At 50.2% G+C, this 20,976-nt stretch overlaps 1 protein-coding gene across 1 annotated transcript in view; it reads right to left on the reverse strand.

The window, feature by feature from the left end:
- Positions 1–20,976, reverse strand: part of PHF2 (PHD finger protein 2) — an 88,207-nt gene that overhangs the window by 26,514 nt on the left and 40,717 nt on the right. Inside the window, exons 2-3 of the mRNA XM_040963833.1 lie at positions 9,107–9,192; positions 4,249–4,363 (exon numbers count right to left, since the gene is read on the reverse strand). Coding sequence (XP_040819767.1) covers positions 4,249–4,363; positions 9,107–9,192 — 201 coding nt within the window. The remainder of the gene's footprint in view (positions 1–4,248; positions 4,364–9,106; positions 9,193–20,976) is intronic.

Consider the following 20,976-nt stretch of genomic DNA (forward strand, 5'->3'; position numbering starts at 1 on the left):
AGCATAAATCTTCACGATCCAGGGGTTAGCTAACTTCTTAGATATGCCACAAAAATCACCAGCAACAGAAGGAAAAGATATCTTGCATCCTCTCCAAAATTAACACTGTTCATGCAGTAAAGGACACCACCTAGAGGGCAAAATGGCCATCCGTAGGATGCAAGGATCTAAAAGCTCATTAAGAACGCTTTCAGGGCCCGGGGCGGTGGCGCAGTGGTTAAGGTCCTCGCCTTGCACGCCCGGGATCCCATATGGGCGCCGGTTCTAATCCCAGCAGCCCCACTTCCCATCCAGCTCCCTGCCTGTGGCCCGGGGAAAGCAGTCGAGGACAGCCCAAAGCTTTGGGACCCTGCACCCGTGTGAGAGACCTGGAAGAGGCTCCTGGCTTCGGATCGGCATAGCATAGGCCGTTGCGCTCACTTGGGGAGTGAATCATCGGACGGAAGATCTTCCTCTCTGTCTCTCCTCTCTGTATATCTGCCTTTCCAATAAAAATAAAATAAAATAAAAATCTTTAAAAAAAAAAAAAAAGAATGCTCTCAGCTATAAGGCACAGAACCTAATTAATACGAGAAGGCACCTGACCTCAGCGTGCATCTCCAACAAGTGGGATGCTCAGACATCATCACCCCCATCCTCACACCAGTGGAAGGGCTGAGCAAACGGAAAACCAGAAATTGAGGTCAGAAGGCAAACAACCACCCCCAGATGCAGCGGGGGGCAGGTGCATCTGCAAAATACAGTAAGTGGGGAAGCAGTCACCATACCCACCAGAGCAGCTGCCAGGGGAACTAACTGGCAGCCCCCAAAACAATAACCTTTAGGGTGTCCCTCCATAAACACAATCAGCTTCTTGTGCTGAAGGCCCCTCCCTGAATCAGGCATGGATGGGAGAAGGAGCCATTCTTTTTTTTTTTTTTAAAGATTTATTTTTATTATTTTTTTATTGGAAAGGTGGATATACAGAGAGGAGAGACAGAGAGGAAGATCTTCCGTCCGATGATTCACTCCCCAAGTGAGCGCAACGGGCCGATACTATGCCGATCCGAAGCCAGGAGCCTCTTCCGGGTCTCCCACGTGAGTGCAGGGTCCCACTGCCTTCCCAGGCCACGGGCAGGGAGCTGGAAGGGAAGCGGGGCTGCCGGGATTAGAACCGGCACCCATATGGGATCCCGGGCGTGCAAGGCGAGGACCTTTAACCACTGCGCCACTGCGCCAGGCCCGAAGGAGCCATTCTTAAGAACATCCAGAACACTCTCCACAGAAGTCTACGCTTCAGGAAAGCCACTAGACCCAACGTTTGTTTACCTGACAGAGAGGGCAATCAGCCACCTTGGGCCTGCCCCTTCCTGTCTTGGGTCAGGGAAGAAAATGAGGAGGCCAGCCTGTGCTCAGAAGGCCACAGCCCAGAGTTGTGCGTAGACTGCACTGGGTTCTAAAATTCCAGAACATATCACCTCTCATAATCTTAATCCCATGCCTCCGTGTACCAGCAGCAGGTTAGAACTGACAGTAAGACAGATGCTATCTATAAAAGAAGGATGCTTAGAGAGCCCAGAGGCAAACAGGAGAGAAAACAAACCAGGACACGATAAGACCAGTAGCTCCAGCTGTGGCAAATTTAACACAGCTCAGCGGCTAGCCAGATTAACATAAAAGCTCACCTTTAGGAAGCCTGGTTACCCAGTCTTTATTACCCAGTACATCACTTCCAGCTTTCAACAACACACATGAAACAAGATCACAGCCCAAAGAGACAAAGCAAGCGGCAGAGTCACATTCAGATATGGCACGGATTTTACGAAATTCTAAATAATCATGATTAACATGCTAGAAGCAGGAGCCGATGTCGTGGGGCAGTGATTTAAGCCACACTTGGGACAGCAGCATCCCATATGGGAGCCAGCGGAGTCCCGGCTGCTCCAGTTCCAATCCACCCCTTTGCTAATGCACTTGGGAAAGCATCAGAAGACGGCCCAAGTACTGGGACCGTGCCAAGTATGTGCGAGACCCAGACGGAATTCCTGGCTCCTGGCTTTAGCCTGGGCCATGCCTGACCATGGTACCATCTAGGGAATAAACTAGCAGATGGAAGACACATCTCTCTCTAATCCTGACTTTTAAGTAAAATAAATAAATCTGGGAGAAAAAAAAATAGAACACAAAGCAAGAGTTTGTGATATAGGAACTAAGAACCAAGCCCACTCTAGTACTTCAGTGAGGAGAGGCCACTGCAGACTTTCTTGCTGTGGGCAAGAATGCTGGCTGTCACCCTGCCAGCTCCCAGCTACAGCACTTCCTCCCTGGAGGCAGGACATTCCCTGACTGTTCCAGGAGATACACCTTGGATGAACACTGGAAAGCAGGTGGGAGCAGCCTCCCCCCACCAGTGGCACGGGGATAACTCTGGCTGGGCCCCCACGGTCCTCGCCCATGCCATCTTATCCTGGGGATTCTCATTACAGCAAAGAGCTAAGGAAACAGCAGTCACTGATTGCAAAGAGAGGAGCATAATCATCTCTTTGAAATTAATGTAATCTTACACCCAGAATTCTTGAGGAATTTGAGTATTCAGAAGTAAACACATACATCTATAGCCAATTAGATTTCAACAGGTGCCAAGATCTTCCAAGAAGGAAAGAACAGTCTTTTCAACATAAGTTGTTGGGACAAATAGATGGCCATATGCAAACAAAAAACAAAACAAAAAATACCAAAATACTCGTAATATGTTATTCAAAGAATAAACTTCAAGAATTTAGACTGTAATGAAACTACAGAGACTCATCTTCCTGATCCTGGATTTGGCGTAAGATTCTTGGATGCATGAACAAAAGGATGAGCAAAAAGAAAAAACAACCAATCTGGACTTCATTAGCTTAAAAATATTTCTGCTTCATGGAGTATATGCTCCGTGAAGAAGCAACCCACAGCCAGAGTGTGTAAACCACACATCTCTCTGATTCTGGACTAGTAGCTAGAATATAAAAAGGTTCTACAACCTAATGATTAAAAACAGGAAGAATAAAACAGGCAAAGGGCCTGACCTGACATTTTTCTAAGGAAAACATAAACAGACCCATAAGCACATGGAAAGAGTCTCCATCACTTTCATCACTAGGGAAGTGCACATTAGAACAGGAGTCCGTTTCCCATCCACTAGGATGGTCAGAATGCAGAGGCCAGCTAGGACCAGTGCTAGTGAGGATGTGGGGCAGCCGGGACCCCCAGGCACAGCTGCTGGCAGCACTGCCACACCCTGGCCCACCCAGACCCAGAACATGAACATGTACGTGGACACAGGCACAGCTACTCAGAGTGGAAACCACATGAATTCCTGTCACCTGCCGAATGGACAGAAGATTTGGCTGCTAAAGGAATAACACACGGACATAGGGATGAACCCTGAAAACTTCCTGCTGCCTGGAGGCAGCCGCCACAGCCTGCACAGTCCTGTTTGTCCACACCACTCAGGAGCAGCGTGTATCTTTACATACACGAGAAAGTGGGAAGGAGGGTGACACAGCAAAGGCGACAGGGCTTCTTGGCAGGATGAGAACATGTGAAAAGCGGTGTATCCACCAGTGACTGACCAAACGCCATGGAAATGTACACTTGGAAGGGGTGAGCTGTATGGTGGGTGAACTCTGTCTCAACGAAGATGCCAAAGGAAGGAGCTGGGAACAGGAAAAGAGCTTGTGCAGAGAGGAGCATCGTCTCAGAGTTCTCATGGAAAGTCACACAAGCCGGGAGGGAAGGAGGAAAGGGTATTTAAGCACCGCGAGACAAGCCCATGAACTTGGCAGGCCACAGCCAGGGAAGTGACACATCCACACACCCCACACACCCCACACACACACACACACACACACACACACACACACACACACACACACACACACACACACACACACACACACACACACACACACACACACACACACACACACTCTCTGCAGGAGAAATGCAGTCTCAAACTGAAGTTGTCTTGGCTGCACCAGTGAGAGGGCAGCTGCTTGTAACTGGCCTGTCTCACCTAGCGCTGCTCATTGCCCTCTGCTCTGCCCTCAAGCAGGATGATACTGCAGACAGCTGGGTTCAAAGAAGGCACAGGGAAACAGCAGGCAGGCAGGCTGGCAGGTGCTCCGGGGGCCAGGGGACCCTTCTTCCCGCAGAAAGCTTAGTCACCCACACTGGTGCCTCTACTCTTGGGAGAAGCTGGCGAAGGGCAGAGGGGCAGGGCCCCACCTGGGGAAGGTCCGGCTCCGCAGCTCCTTGATGAAGAGCTGGCTGCCATTCTGCACGGGCTTCACGTCAGGCGTGGGCCCAGGGCCGTGTTTGTGCCAGGTCCGCTTCTTCTTCACTGCAGAGTTGTCGGGAGGGAGACAGGAGGCATCTTGTCATGCTATGAAGCCCCTTCCCAGCTCCACCGCTCAGCCCTCCCACACACACCCTCAACCCCTCCAATGCCCTGATGACCGCCTCCCATCTCACTCACACACACACACACACACACACACACACACACACACACACACACACACACACGGAGAGGAACTCTAGCCTCAGGTCCCCTGCACATCCCATGCCTCCTGATGGCACCACCTCATGCCACTCCCTGACCCAAAAGCAGATGGGGTCTCCCAGGACCCTTCTCCATCCAGGCACCAATGTGCAGAGCTAACCCCAGGGGAAACTTCCTGGAAAGTGGGATGACACCCCCTGCCTGACTTCCCACTGCTTGCCCCACTTCCCCTTCCTGCTAGAATGAGGGGCAGGGGCAGGCTGCCCTCACTGCGTCCTCTGCCCTATCACCGCAGGGTGCACATCCCAGCACCTCTAGGCCAGCCCCTGCTCTCCCACCACCGCCACACATTTCCAAGGCCTTCCAGGGGACCGGGCATACCCACCCACCTTGGACATTCATACTCACGTGAGTACACACACGTACCCTTACCAGACTGTGCCGGGTGACACTGCACACACAGGCACATGTGCACAGGCACACGCCTCCACTGCACACTCACACGTGCCTGCACACAGTTACACACACGCCCACTAGACCATGGGCCAGGAAGACAGCAGCCTCATCCCCCACTCACTGCCACAACACCCACCCAGGTGCTTGTCCAGGGCAAACAAAGTAAGGGGGAGTGTGGGCAGCCGCTAGGGGAGGGGGGCTCCTGGCTGAGCCTGGCCCAGGCACAGCCTTGGGCTGTACAGATTGAACGCCAACAGCCCACACAATGCCTGCCCTTCCCAGAGCAGGATGGGCCGGGGCCACAGTCACAGAGGATCGGTGTCTCGATTCTCCTGACTCTCAGATGCTATGGAAACAAGAGGAGCTGAGGACCGCACAATGAAAATGACCATCCCCGAGCCAGACCTGCTGCTGCTGCAGCTCCAGTCAGGGCAGAGGCTAGTGCGACCGGACCTTGCTTGCAGGGATCCTTCACATTGTACTCAGTCTCCCTACCTCTGATATGCTACAGAAGCTTGGCCAGCTCCTGCGGTGTCAAAGCTGGAGGTAACCAAGCCACCTCCTGGCTGCACAACTGTGAGCAAGTTGCTGGGCATCTTTGCGCTTTATCTGAACAGAGGGATGCTCTTACTAGCCACTGAAGCGGCCAGACTGCCGCCAGAGCCATATTTCAGTGCCAGGATGGCCGCAGGGTTCCATCAAGCCACCTTGCCAGAGCTATGCCACCTAGTGAGGCAGGTGCTCAGCCAGGGCTGGCAGCCCACAACAAGCTCTCAGCTTCCTTCTGTAACCCCCATCCCTGGTGCCAGAATGAACCACTGTGGGCACAGAAAGGCCATTTGTGAATGGACAGGGTCTCACAGAGGATTCTACAAGGGGAGGGATGTGTCTGTCCTCTACACCAACACAAACAGAAGGACTCAATTTATCCCATGCCCATCCTTACCCTGTGTCTGCCTGAGCCACACCGTGCAAGGGCCACAGGCCACACCAACCTACTCCTCCACTCCTTACCATCTTCCTGTGTATCATTCATTAGCAAACACCCACCAAGAGGCTGGGCGCTGGTCAGATGCCACCCTGGAGCCTGTTCTTCAGGAGCTCATACACACAGGGGTCAGCCAGATCCTGCTGTGCGAGCAAGGAGCCAGAGACATGGGTGAGTTCCAGGGGAGCCTCTGGTGTGTGCAGGGATTTGAGGGGACGAGGACAAGACAGAGATCCAGGATGCAGCACGCCCATGTGGCACTGGACAGCAGGGATGCTGCAACTAGGAGAGGCCATGAGACAGAGGCAATGGAGACCCCAGAGGAGTGCAGGGCCCTAAAGGCTGCGCAGGAGAACAGCCACATATACCCAGGGGCCCAAGAGGAAGGCAGGGTGGGGGCCTGTGTCCAGAAGCCCCTGCCCCGGGTGCACCTGTCTTCCCTTACTAACCTCTCCACTGACAGAGAGCTGAGACTGAGCCAGTGACATGGCCCCAGGCCCAGGTATCCATGGAAGGTAAACAGATAGCCATGGACACAGACAGCCCTGCCATGGCCCAGGAGGTCACAGGGAAAGGTGAGTTGGCAGGATCACCCAGCTGAGGGACAGCTGGTACATTAGAGTCTCACCCTAAGGCCTTGGGGGACCCTCTCCAAGTGGCTGCATATGGCGTGGGGTTCTCACTGTCTTAGCCCAGGCCTGCTGGGTGGGATGCGGAGTGTGTCTGCAGCTCCGTGACGTCACACAACCACACATGCGAGTCACTGCTGACGTGGGTGTGCCTGCTCCTCCTGTGCCCTCAGCTCACAGGGGACCTTGACCCAGGGCCTGACCTGTGTCAGGAATGTTAACCATGGCCCATGGGTGACAGTCCAAAACTACTCCAGGGACACGGGAGGAGTGGAGAAGGATCTACAGTCCTCATGTGCAGCCTCGCTAAAGAGTGGAACCACAAGGACAGACTGCAAGTCAACTCTGTTCCCTTTCCCGGCTCCTGTCCTGCTGTGAGCCCCATCCCAAGCCAGGGCCACAAAGGCAGAAGGGGGAAGAGGCAGCCTTGAGACCAACTCCCCAACTCATGGCACAGGCCATGGCTACAGCATCACCTGTCACCAAGATGCCCAGAGCAGAAGGCATGACTTGGTGTCAGAAACAGACAGATCACAGTGCTGGCTCACTGCAGCAGGGGCTAGAATCACGCACCTCTGTCCCCGGTAGAGCACACACTCTCCAGCAGCAGAGTGTGACGCACAAAGGGTGCCCAGCATGTTTGGCATTCCCCCTATATATACATGCGCACACACTCACACACACACACACAAGGTCTTCAAAATATTCATGGAAAGTACACATCATGGAAAAAACATGCAATAATTTCAAACATTTTTAGAAATAAACTCATCTTTTAATTGCATTTCCATGAACTCTTTCGTGTGCCCTTGTCTATGCAGGCCTATGGGCACGGATGAACAATGTGCAAACACGTACACATGCATACACAGCCAGATTGAGGCAGAGGGGCCTCGCAGCAGCAGCCCCTTCATCTGCTGCTCTAAAGCATCAGTCCCAGGGTAGGGGCTAGTACAGGGAAGGGGTGCACTTGGCTCTGCACTCCCTAGTGCAGGCAGGTCTGGGTGAGGCCCATGTACTTCCACAATTACATGAAGGTTTCTGAGAACCATGGAGCTGCTGGAGAAATCAAGCTGTGTGCTCATTCCCAGATGTGACCAGATCAGTCTCACCCTGGCAGGGTCATGCCAGCAACCACCTGCGGTGGGGTGGGGAGGAGGGAGGCTCCCCAGGCCCCCAGCAGCATCCTAGGCCCCTGAGAAAGCTCATTCCTGCTGAGGCGACAAGGAGGTCCTAAGTTCTCCAGTTAGATACCACAAGGTGTCAGGAATGCCCAGTGAGCCACCAGGCTGATCCTTCCTGCCAGCCCAAAGATGCTACTGGCTCGCGTTGAGGGCAACATTCTGAACAAATGCTACCAACTATGGCACCCAGGGCAGCAGGGTGGTTCAGGAACATGAACCCTCTCCGGGTTTGATGATCTGGAAGGGGCTACCAGCATTGTAGCCTTCTCCCACCCCTGTGTGCTGAGCTGCTGGTGAAGTGGAGCGGAGCAGGGGATGATATCAGAAACAAATGCAGCCCCCACAGTCCTGTGGTTGAACACAGGTCAGGCACAAGGTACTCAGGCCTTGAAGCAGCAAAGAGAAAAGGCAGTGAGACCTCCAAGGTAGAAAGAGCTTTCCTTCCAGGGCTAGCTTCATGAGGCAATAGCCCACAAAACTAAGGCACTGGGACCTTATCTGCTATTTGCCCTCTCCCCTCCCCTGATGAAGCCATGGGCTCACCCCACAGGGACTGAGGGGGCCAGCCCCAGGCTTGTGACCAGGCACCAGGAAGGGTGGGAAGTGGGACACCCAGGGAGTAGTGCAGAGTGGTCGTGCTGAAGCCAGAGGTGGCTGCCTCCCCGTCCTCAGCCTAGCAGCCCCAGGGACACACCAGCTAATAGCTTCAGTGAATGCCCAGACCCCCACTGAGATCAGCAGCCAACGGCTGCACTAACACACACCAGTAACACACTCCGACACATGCTAGTGCACACCACACACACACGGAGGCCAGGCACTGCTCCCCACTAGCAACTTGGTACCCAAAGCCCAGGATGCTCCAGCCCCATCCCCCCGCCAGCAGGTGTCACGGGACGCAAGAAGGATGGGGGAGAAGTGAGGGGAAGACATACAAACAGCAGGGGAAGTGGAAAAGGCAGGGTCCCTAAGAATCCCTGCGGGGCGGGGGCAGGGAGAAAACACACTGGCACTCACCTGTAGACGGCAGTGGCCAGCTAAGCTGGGAGCCCTGAACAGCACCTGCCTTTGCATTCACCAGGTCACTTCATCCACGCCCCTGGCTCAGGCCACAAGCTGAGCGTGTGACCCTCGTCCCCAAGCTTTGAAGCCATGGGATTGTACAAGGTTGCCCTGGAGGACTCAGGCTGACCAGGAAGGATCCCAGCAGCTACAAGCAGCAGTAGCCCTGGCTGCAGGCCCTGGAATCCCACCCTGCATGCAGCCTGAGTGGGCAGAGGTGCCCCAGCAGGAACGGGGCAGCCATGTCCGTCATGGTACTTACAGGTGGACTTCCCGTGGGTTTTCTCACAATTTGGGCAGTGATAGATGTCGATGTCGGGCGCCTCCTCCTCTTCCACCCCAACACAGCTGAAACGGCAGCAAACACACCATCACCTGCGGTTCCACAATGCTCAGGTGCCTTCAATCCGCCAAACTGCACCTGGGGCTCTGCCAGCTGCAGCAGATTTGTGTGGGGACAGAGCCGCCTGCACAGCCACCATGAGGACCCCCAGCGCCTCCCCGAGGAGCCACCCACTGGGCCGTACTCCAGCCACCATTCAGTTCTGCTTCAGAGTTCAGGGCAAGGCCCAGGTCTGGGGCCTCCTCCCTGCCTGGGGTTCCTCCAAGCCCCTGCAATCCTGTTCAAAGGGGCAGGCCCAAGAGGACTCAGACACAGGCCCAAGATCATTTTAGGGAAGAGGACGGCCAGTACCCAGGGCTGTGCCCTAAGACATTAACAGATTTCCACCAAGTCAGAGCCAGCAGAATGCCAGTCCTCATGCCCTCTGTGGGTTGTTTTTTTTTGGGGGGGGGTGTTTTTGTTTTCTGTGGTTTTTTTTTTTTTTTTTTGGCTGAAAGCTGCAAGATATAAAACTCACTTATGAGAACACAGATCCCAGTGGACAGGGGGCAGGCCCAGGAGCAGGCAACTCTCATTAAAAAATACAGGGGAGGAACTGGGTAATCCTTCCTCACCTTCCTCTGGCGAGCACATACGAGTAAATAAAACCAGCTAGTGCATTTAAAAATACATGTCCCCCCAGGCCGGATCCAGATTTCCTAAGTAGGAGGGGCTTGGGCCAGCAAGCTACCTGGAAGCTGCAGATGTGCCCTGAGTGGACTGCTGCTACTTAGGACAAGCATACAAAGCCATGAAAAAGTCAAATTTCCAAAACTGTTTTTCATCACACTGAGTATTTGTTTTCTTTCTCATCTGGGAGCTCAAAGAGGGGCTGACATTGATTTAACACCTCTGGTAACTGAGGAGGGATTCTTTTTGAGACACACTAAAATGCAAAGGTAAGGCAGCTGGGAAACAGGGACAGGATGTCTCCATCCAGACAGGGCATGGCCAGAGGCTGGTCAGGAGCCCAGGCACCCGGGGCCTGCCACACAGCACACCCACTCAACAAAGACAGAGAAAATTCTTCAGTAGAGAGTGTGTGCTGGAAGGATGCCTGTCTGCCCCCTTTCTATCAGGACGCTGAAATATGCATGCAGGGAGAGCAGCAACGGGTCTTCCTATTGTCCCTCCCTGTAATGACACTGTCAGCAGCCACAGATAAGTCACCAGCAGGTGCGATGCACCGACACGGGGAGCAGAGCCAGAGGTGACACCAGAACATGGGCAACTGACTCAGCCACGTTAGGGTGGGAGAGGGTGATGGTTTTCCCCTTTGAGTGGCCTGAACTTGAACTATTCTGGAAGGAGCAAATTACATGCAGATGCTAGGCTCAACCTGACATCTGTCTTCACGACAGGCATATCAGAGAATCAGTCAAGCCCAAAGCTGGTTCTGACCTCAACCAGTCTGATCAGGAAAATCAGAGAGGACACCCAAATTGCTAAAATCAGACATGAAATAAAGGACATTGCTACTGAGCCTAATACGAACTGGACAAATTCCTAGACGCATAGGAACTATCAAAGTGACCCAAAGACAGAAAGGAAAACCGAGCAGATCAATAATAAGAGATTGACTCAATAATAAAATACTTCCCCCAAATTAAAGCCCTAGAACCACCACTAGTGAAAGCCATCAATGTTTTTCCTTAAATATTTACTTTCTGATTTGAAAATTAGAATTACAGAGAGAGAAGAGACAGAGAAATCTTCCATCCGCTGGTCTACTCCCCAAATGGCTGCAACAACTAGGACTGGGCCAGTCTGAAACTAGGAGCCAGGAGCTTCTTCTGGAGCTATCCCATGTGGGTGCCAGGAGCTTCTTCTGGGTTTCCCATGTGGGTGCGAGAGCCCAAGCACTTGAGCCGTTCCCTGTTGCTTTCTCAGGCACATAAGCAGTGAGCTGGATTAGAAATGACTCAAATTGGCATCACAGGTGATGGCCTAACTTGTTATATTACAATGTCAGTCCTAAACTCTATCAAAATGTTAAATAGAGCCCAGTGTGGTAGCTTAGTGGCTAAAATCCTCACCTCACACATCCCGGGACCCCATATGGACACCTGATATAATCCCGGCAGCCCTGCTTCCCATCCAGCTCCCTGCTTGTGACCTGGAAAAGCAGTCGAGGACAGGTCAAAGCCTTGGGACCCTGCACCCGGGTGGGAGACCTGGAAGAGACTCTGGGCTCCTGGCTTCGGATTGGCGCCATTGCAGCCACTTGAGGAGTGAATCAACTGATGCAAGCTCTTCCTCTCTGTCTATCTGACTTCTCAATAAAAATGAAATACATCTTTTAAAAAAAAAGTGTTACATAACACCAATCCTCAAACCCATCCAGAAAATAACGAGGAAGAAAACTTCCTGGAGGTCAGCATCACCTAATTTCCAAGCTAGAAAAGATAACCACAGGGAATAATGATGCAAAAATTCTTGACAACATACTAAAAAACCTAGTCCAGCAGCGTAGTAAGGCGATCGCGCCCCGCATGGCCCAGCAGCATGGATCACAGACGGGCATACCAGGGTATCTCAATAAGCAAAAACAAGCCATGGCTTCCCATCCTGGAACCTCTGGTGGCAAGGGAAGGATGCACTCCTGGGGCTGGAGGCTGGGGAAGACAGAAGGCACGCTTCTCTCCCTCAGTTCACAGGTCACGGCCATGAAGGGTGGAAGAGGACAAGGAAGACAGCGGCTGCCCCGGCCCTTTCTCCCGCATTGACACAGCTCCTCACTGCATCCCTCTGTTCCTGTATCTCCCATTCCCTTCCCAACCCTCCTCCTAGGAGGCACCATACCACATTAATTCAATGAATGAAAACTCCCACATGTCCTTCTTGGTGGACACAAAGCCTTTAACACACTCTCACACCCCGTCATGACAAAGGCATTGCACAAACTAGAAATAGAAGAGAATGTTTTCAGCATGATGAAGGCCATATGTGCATAGGAAAGACCCACAGCTAACGGCATACGCAATGGGGAAAGAAGGAAAGCTTTTCCCTCAGGATCACCAGTTGGCCAGGAGTCTTGCTGTTGCAACTTACATTCCACGCAGTATTGGAATTTCAGCCAAAGCAATCAGACAAAGGGATAAAGTCAAAGGCACTCCAATTAGAAAGGAATAAGTAAAATGATCTTCGTCTGCCCATGGCACATCCTCTATTTTAAAGATCCTACAGAATCTGCACAGAAAAGACTTGCTAATTCTAACAAATAAATGCACACTGGGTAGAGTGCAACATCAATACCCCAAAAAACAATTGTATTTTTATGTACTAGCAACGAGTACTCTGAAAATGAAATCAAGAAAGACATTACAAGAGCAACCCAGAAAACCAGCAGATTCAAGATTGCCACTCTGCTGAAACAAAGTTAACAGATGGAAAACATACCCTGGACCTGGATTGGAACACTTAACAGTGTTAAATCCTAGTTCTCCCAGATCAACCTATGGATTCAATGTAATCACTATAAAATCCTCAACACCTTTGTTCACGGACATGGAAAAGCTGACTTTCAAATTATAAGTAAGTAATTGCAAGGGATTCCCACGCAAATTTCAAAAGGAAAAATAAGAAAATTTCTACCTTTCAGTTTCAAAACTTTCTACAAAGCTACAGTAATCAAAGCAGTGTAGCACCGAGGCTGGCACTGTGGTATACAGACTGAGACCCTGCTTGTGGCATCAGCAACCCATTTGGGCACCAGTTCAAGTCCCTGTGGCTCCACTTTCAAGAGCCGCAAGAGATGGCCCAAATCCTTAGCCCCTGCACTCATGTGGAAAACATGGAAAAATCTACTGGCTTCAGACCCATCTAGCACTGGCCATTGCAGCCATTTAGGGAGTGAACCAGCAGGTGCAAGATCTTTCTCTCTCTCTCTTTCCTTCTCTCTCTGTAACTCTGCCCTTCTAATAAGATAAACAAATAAATAAATCCTTAAAAATAAAAGTGTGGCACTGCCCTATAGACATATGGGTCAATGAAATGGATGAGATTACAGAAATAAACCCATACTTCAAAGACCAATTAATTTTATTATTTTTAAAGATTTATTTTTTTATTAAAAAGGCAGATTCACAGAAAGATGAAGAGACAAAGATCTCCCATCCACTGATTCGCTCCTCAAAGGACCACAATAGCCAAAGCTGACTGGATCTGAAGCCTGGAGCCAGGAGGTTCTTCCGGGTCTCCCATGCAGAAGCAGGGTCCCAAGGCTTTGGGCCATCTTCCATTGCTTTCCCAGGCCACAGCAGGGAGCTGGATGTGAAGTAAAACAGCCAGGACACAAGCTGGCCTCTATATGGGATGCTGGTGCTTGCAGGTAAAAGATTAGCCAGTTGAACCATTGTAACAACCCCAACCAATTAAAATTTGACTGAGGTTGCAAGACCATATAACAAGAAAAGAATAATTTCTTCAATAAGTGGTGCTGAGACAAGTGACTAATCACAGGAAAAGAATAAAGTTGGATACTTGATTCACACCCTATATAAAAGTTAACTGAATATGGATCAACAGCCTACACATAAGACCTAAAATTATAAAACATTCAGAAGAAAACTTGGAGAAAAATTTTCATGAACTTGAATTTGTCAGTTGGGTCCTAGATAGCACAGCAAAAGCATGAGAAACCAAAAAAGAAATAAAGAAGGAACGAGATAAACCAGACTCCATCAAATTCAAAAATTTTTGCCTTAAAGAACACTAACAACAGAGTTAAAGCAGCAACTAAAAAAATGAGACAAAATATTTGCAAAACACATATCTTATAAGGGTCTAGACTATATAAATGAGTACAACTCAACAATAAAAGACAATCCGATTTAAACAATGGGCAAACAACTTGAACTGACACTTTCCCAGATATGCAAATGGCTAACAAGCACAAAACCAAAACTACAGTCAGCTACAATCTTACCCCGCCATTTTATTAAAAAGAAAAGCATCAGGGACAAGAAAATGGAGCAATCATAGCTCTCTTACAACAGCAGAGAGGATGTAAAAATGGAACAGGGACTGCAGAGAAAAGTTTGATATTTCACAGTATGAGTTTGAGTCCCAGTTGCTCTGCCTCCACTCCAGTTCCCTGCTAATACACCTGGGAGGCAGCAAAGCATAACCCAAGAACTTAGGTTCCCTGTCCCCTGTGTAGGAAATCTAGAGTGAGTTCCTGGCTCTTAGGGTCAGCCTGGTCCAGCTATGGGTATTGCAGCTATTTGGTGACTGAGCCAACCAATGGAAGTGCTCTCTCTCTTTCTGTTGTATATGTACCATTCTGTCCTTTTTAAAATCCTTTTTTTTTAAAGATTTATTTTATCTATGTATTTATTTAGTTTAGGATATTAGCAGGAGTCTTTATTGTCCAAGCTTGGCCACAGCAACTCCCACTACACTCCAGAACTACTGTGCTGTGCAGTGGAAGTCAGGGATTTTTTTTCCCACAATTTTTGTGTGTGTTTATCTGGGGTAAGGAGGGAGAAAAGGGAGAAGTCTCACTCAACCTCCCATCCCATCCCAGGGTCCCCGACATGGGGCATGCTCCGAAGTCACTGCTCAAGTGGTTTCGATAGTTCAACAGTTCTGAATTGCTGCCCATCTTGCCATTCCAAGCATGATGAAATCTCTCCAGAATACTGTGGTTGACACAGTCCACCTTTGGGTCTCCGTTTGCCCAGATCTTCACTTGCCAACACATGGCTAAGGCAGATGATCCATTTCTTCTGTCCTCCATCCTCTGTTGTGGTATCAGGTCTCCTCTGCAGGCTCCGATGGACCACCATTTCCTCCATATTCACTTGGACATACTGTCTACTGTTCCGTCTGAGTCTCTGAGGAGGCTTAGCTTTGACACATGCACTCCATGGTCAGATCATGGAACCTGCAATTCTCTTCATGGTTGGGGTTCTGGGATCAGCAGTTCAGCTGGAGGGTTTCCCAAAGAAACTTCTTCTGAGGTGATCCTAGACCTGATTTCTTGTATGTGAATGCCAGTACAGGGTCTGGCACAGTCCATCAACCCAATCAGCTTATGTATATACTGGTGGTTGTAATTACTGGATCAGTTCTGTTTGTAGACCTGCCTTCCACACTAACCAATGGGTGTTACAGTCAAGCATGATTCTGCCCACCTCACACTCTGCCCTCACATAAACCAGTGGGAGCTGCAGCCTAGTCAGAGCGACTCCCAATAACCCTCATCAGGCCTGTAACCTGCCCTGGTTCCCGTGCATGCCAATATGTACAGCAGACCTGTCCAATCTGTCCCACATCCCATTTAACTCTTATATATGTCATTGGGCATTGAAGCCTAGTTCAACCCAACCAGCCCTACTTTCCAGCCCACACACATGCTGGCGGGTGCCATTCTGTCTAGCCACCCCTGCCCCTGTCCTGGTTTTCATGCTCCCCAGGGGGAGTGGTAACCCAAGAGGGAGGTGCTCACTATTTCCCTACTGGGACACTCCCACTCCCGGATCACGCATTCACCAGGTGGTTCTGCAGTTTCACTTGACAGAATTAGTCCCCAGTGCCAGCCTCTCGAGCCTGGAAATGCCTAGGACTCGCTCACCACATGGTGGCAGTAGTCAGGGCCTGAGTCCCAAGCATTGGGTCCGACCTGGCTCAGGCACTGCCCACCCCACCCCCAGCCAGCATGCTGCAGAAGGCTCCAACCCCACAGCCAAACACTCAGATTTATTTGCTTTTTATTGCAAAGTCAGATATATAGAGAGAGAAGGAGAGGCAGAGAGGAAGATCTTCTGTCCATTGATTTACTCCCCAGGCCACCGCAACGGCTGGAGCTGCACTGATCCAATGCCAGGAGCCACTCTGAGTCTCCCACGTGGGGGCAGGGTCCCAAGGTTTTGGGTTGTCCTCGACTGCTTTCCCTGGTCACAAGTAAAGAGCTGGATGGGAAGCGGGGCCACCAGGACTAGAACTGGCACTCATATGGGATGCCAGCGTGTTAAAGGCAAGCACTTTAGCTACTAGGCTACCATGCCAGTCCCAAAAACAAATCCTTTTTAAAAAGAAAATTAGGACCCGGCAGCATGGCCTAGCAGCTAAAGTCCTCACTTTGAACACACCAGGAAAATTAAACAGAGGTTGGTACATGGCTCAACTGATTAATCTACCTTCAAGTACTAGCATCCAATAAGGGAGCCAGTTAGTATTCTAGCTGCTCCACTTCCAATCCTGCTCCCTGCCTACGGCACGAGAAAGCAATTGAGGATGACCCAAACCTTGGGACCCTGTACCCTCATGGAAGACCCAGAAGAAGCTCCTGGCATGTGGCTTCAGATCAGCTCAGCTCTGACCATTATGGTCAGCAAATGGAAGATCTTTGCCTCTCTGTCTCTCTTCCCTGTAAATCTGCCCTTCAAATAATTATAAGTGCTACCTAGTATGGTAGCCTAGTGGCTAAAGTCCTTGCCTTGCATGCACCAGGATCCCATATGGGCGCTGGTTCTAATCCCAGTGGCCCCGCTTCCCTTCCAGCTTCCTACTTGTGGCCTGGGAAAGCAGTCAAGGACGGCCGAAAGCTTTGGGATCCTGCATCCACGTGAGTGACCCGGAAGAACTCCTGGCTTCAGATCAGTGCAATTCCGGTCATTGCAGCCACTTGAGGAGTGAATCAACAGATAGAAGATTTTCCTCCTTGTCTCTCTCTTCCTTTCTGTATATCTGCCTTTCCAATAAAAATAAATCTTTTTTAAAAGTGCTATAAAAAGAAAACTAAACATAAAATGACAAATTCATTCATAAGTAGATAGCTCAAGAAGAACAGGTACTCAAAATCTTATACATGAAACCAATGTTGCTCACAATAACCAAAATGTTGAACAATAAGCGGATATACAAAATATGGTCTAAGCAACAAGGAGAACTTATTGCATCCTATAAAGGAATGAAGTTCAGTCCTATAAAGGAATCCTGCAACACACATACATCTCAAAAGCATTACACTAAGTGAAGGAAGTCAGCTACACAGGACTAACAATGTGACTCCATTTACATGAACTGTCCACCAGCAGCTCAATCCGAGGAGTCATGAGACTGAGCAGTGGTGCCCGAGGGTGGCACAAGGGCAGAACGGGAATTACCACTTGATGGGTATGGAGTTTCCCTGGAAAATGAAAATGTTTTGGAGCCAGATACAGCCAATGGTTAAGCAGTATTCTGAACGTACCACTGTAAATGCTACTGACTTGTTCACTTTTAAGTGGTTAATTTTGTTACATGAATTTTATCTCCATAAAAGAAAAAAAAAAAAGAACCTAGTCCTGAGACAGTGGCATCATCACCATCGCCATTATCATCACCATCACCCACCCATGATCGTCCAAACACCGCTACCATAACCATCACCACCTTTACCATCCCCATAATCACCAGCATCACTAACTCTATCATCGCCACCCTGGCTGGCTGAGCACTCAGTGAAGCAGGTGGCGCGTCAGGAACTCGAAATGCATTCTTTTACCAGCCCACCGCCACACGCATTTTTTTCAGTCCTATTGACAAGGCTAGGGAAACAGGCTCACAAGCTTAACCACCTGCCCCAAGGATCTCATTCATTCCCTGGTGAGAGCCCTGTTCCTGTCTTCAGGGTACCTACAGAAGAAGGCAAGCAGCTGGGCCGCCTGGTCCGCGAGGCTTCTCCAGACAGTGCTTCCTGCTAATGGCCATTGTGTCAGACTAACCACGACAGACACCAGCATCTAGAGCCCCACACATGTGACTCTACTGAAGCTGTCACAGCCTCAAGAACTGAAGCCCAGAAAAAGGCCTTGGCGATGCTTTTTTTTTTTTTTTTTTTTTTTGAAAAGGAAAGGTTCACTGGACCACAGACTGAAGCCAGATGTAGCTAGTTTAAAGATAGTTTAAATTACAAAAGACAAAACCATCAGGGACCACAATTGTGGTACAGTAAATGGAGCTTCTGCCTGTAGTGCCAGCATCCCACATGGGCACTGGTTCAAGTCTCAGCTGCTCTACTTCCAATTCAGCTCCTCACCAATGTGCTGGGGAAAGCAGCAGCAGATGATCCAAGTCTTTGGAGTCCCATGTGGAGACCAGGAAGAAGCTCCAGGCTCCTGGCTTCAGACTGGCCTCACCCAAGCCAATATGATTATTTGCGGTGTGAACAAGCGAATGAAAGACCTCCCTCTCTCTGTCTCTACTCCTCCCTGTGTAAATAAAATAAACAAAAATAAAATAAAAATAAATCTTTCAAATAAAAATAAATCTTAAACAGACTAAAACACACACCTTGAAAATACAACCAAGTGTTAACATCCTTGCTCTGGGGGCCACTATGACACAGCAGGTTCAGTGGCTCCCTGTGACACCAGCATCCCATGTGAGCACTAGTGGGAATCTTGGCTGCTCCACTTCCGATCCAGCTCCCAGCTAACCCGCCAGGGAAAGCAGCTGACGGTGGCCCAGATGCTTAGGTTTCCTAGCTCCTTCAGCCTGGCCCAGCTCCAGGCACTGTAGTCATTTGGAAAGTGAACAAACAGATGGATGCTTTTTCTGTCTTTAACACGGCCACCCAAATAATTTTTTCCTACCCCTTTCACTACACTATGGAAATTGCCTCACCAGAAAGAAAAGGGCCCAAACCTGGAAGAACCCAGGGCAGGTGAGGGCTGGACACAAAGGAAGACACTGGGCAAAGAGGATCCCAGGACGAGGCAGAAGGGCAGCCAGGGCTTATCCACATTTTAGGTCTCAGCAATCGGGTGGTCCCTTCAGGTCACCATCACCACCACATTTGAAAACACCACGAGCTGAGTCATCTGGAAGAGAGCCAGCCCCTCCTGGGTAGCCTGCTCAGCAGGGCCCAGAAATCAGCCCCTAGAGTGCTGACCCACCACAGGGAAACAGCCACCTTTGTAAGGCTATAGGGGGCCTGACGCAGTAGCCTAGCACCTAAAGTCCTCACTTTGCACGCACTGGGATCCCATATGGGCTCTGTTTCTAATCTCAGCAGGTCCACTTCCCATCCAGCTTCCTACTTGTGGCATGGGAAAGCAGTCAAGGATGGCCCAAAGCTTTGAGATCATGCATCCGCATGGGAAACCTGGAGGAAGTTCCTAGCTCCTGGCTTCGGATCAGCACAGCACCGGCCATTGCGGTCACTTCGAGAACGAATTATCGAATGGAATATCTTCCTTTCTGTCTCTCCTCCTCTGTATATCTGACTTTCCAATAAAAATAAATAAATCTTCAAAGGAAGGAAGGAAGGAAGGAAGGAAGGAAGGAAGGAAGGAAGGAAGGAAGGAAGGAAGGAAGGAAGAAGGAAGAAGGAAGGAAGGAAGGAAGGAAGAAAGAAGAAGAAAGAAAGAAAGAAGAAAGAAGAAAGAAAGAAAGAAAGAAAGAAAGAAAGGAAGAAGGAAGGAAGGAAGGAAGGAAAGAAGAAAGAAAGAAAGAAAGAAAGAAAGAAAGAAAGAAAGAAAGAAAGAAAGAAAGAAAGAAAGAAAGAAAGAAAGGAAGGAAGGAAGGAAGGAAGAAAGAAAGGAAGGAAGGAAGAAAGAAAGAAAGAAAGAAAGAAAGAAAGAAAGAAAGAAAGAAAGAAAGAAAAGAAAGAAAAGAAAGAAAGAAAGAAAGAAAGAAAGAAAGAAAGAAAGAAAGAAAGAAAGAAAGAAAGAAAGAAAGAAAGAAAGAAAGAAAGAAAGAAAGAAAGGCTATAGGTCTCATTCACTTGGGACGGGGGTGGGAGGGCAGATTTGTGGGATTTGTGGGATAACTTCCCCTCCGCCCAGTTCCATGCAGGTCTTCCATCCACCAGCAGCCAGCAGCTGGGAGAGAGGGGGCAGCTCCTCCACCTTCACTCCACTCAGGGCCTGGCTGGCCTAAGAGTTAGACCAGTACCCCACAAACCTGCAGATCCCATGTCAACCCCCACCACATCCCACGTGCAAGCTCTGAGTGTGGTGCTCCTGCAGTTCCAGTGCAGTGACTGGAGCAGACAGATATCTAAACAGCTCCTGTCCCAGCAGGTACCTCCCAGGCAGTGTTTATCCCCCAGGTCCTCATGGGCTGGAGCTACCCCTGTGGGCAGGAAATACAGGCAGTATGGCACCGAAGATTCCTCAAGGCTCACAAGGCAGAGCCAGGTACCTCTGAGCACTAGCAGCAGTGTTCAAGAGCAGACACTGGGTTGTCTACATGCAGGAGTAGGAGCTGGGCTCCCCACGTGCAGGAGCAGACATTGGGCTCCCTGCGTGCGGTGACAGCTGGATTCCCTATATGCAGAGAGGGAGCCGCCCCATCACAAAGCCACAAAGGAGTCACAGACCCAGTCCAACCCATAAGGACAGAAATCCACACACTCCTAACAAGCCTCTCACTGGAGAACTGGTGTCCACAGGGGAGCTTTTTGGGGTGAAGTAAGTTTGGCAATACCTGCCATGTCCAGTGGTCCCTGCAGTCCACCCTGATGTGCCTTCCGCTTCCAGCATAAGCCTCCACCCACATGCAGATGATGGGGCGTGGCCCCTCTGCTTCTGCCAGCGGAAGGCAGGGCTCAGAAAATGGAAGAGCCGCGAGTCATCCTGGGCCTGGCTCAGCAGTGATTGCGGCTGTCACACTGAGTAGCTGCCACCCTCAGTGCCGTCAGTCCTGATGGCAGCCACCAAGGTCTTGAAGCAGCCAGAGGAGCTAAGCTAGCAGCCCACACCTCATACACTCACAGCAAGGTTCCAGGGACCCAGTGTCCATGCAAGCCCCATACTGCA

The sequence above is a fragment of the Ochotona curzoniae genome, unplaced genomic scaffold (genome assembly GCF_017591425.1).
Source record: "Ochotona curzoniae isolate NIBS_2020 unplaced genomic scaffold, NIBS_Ocur_1.0 scaffold_3208, whole genome shotgun sequence".
NCBI classification, from domain to species: domain Eukaryota; kingdom Metazoa; phylum Chordata; class Mammalia; order Lagomorpha; family Ochotonidae; genus Ochotona; species Ochotona curzoniae.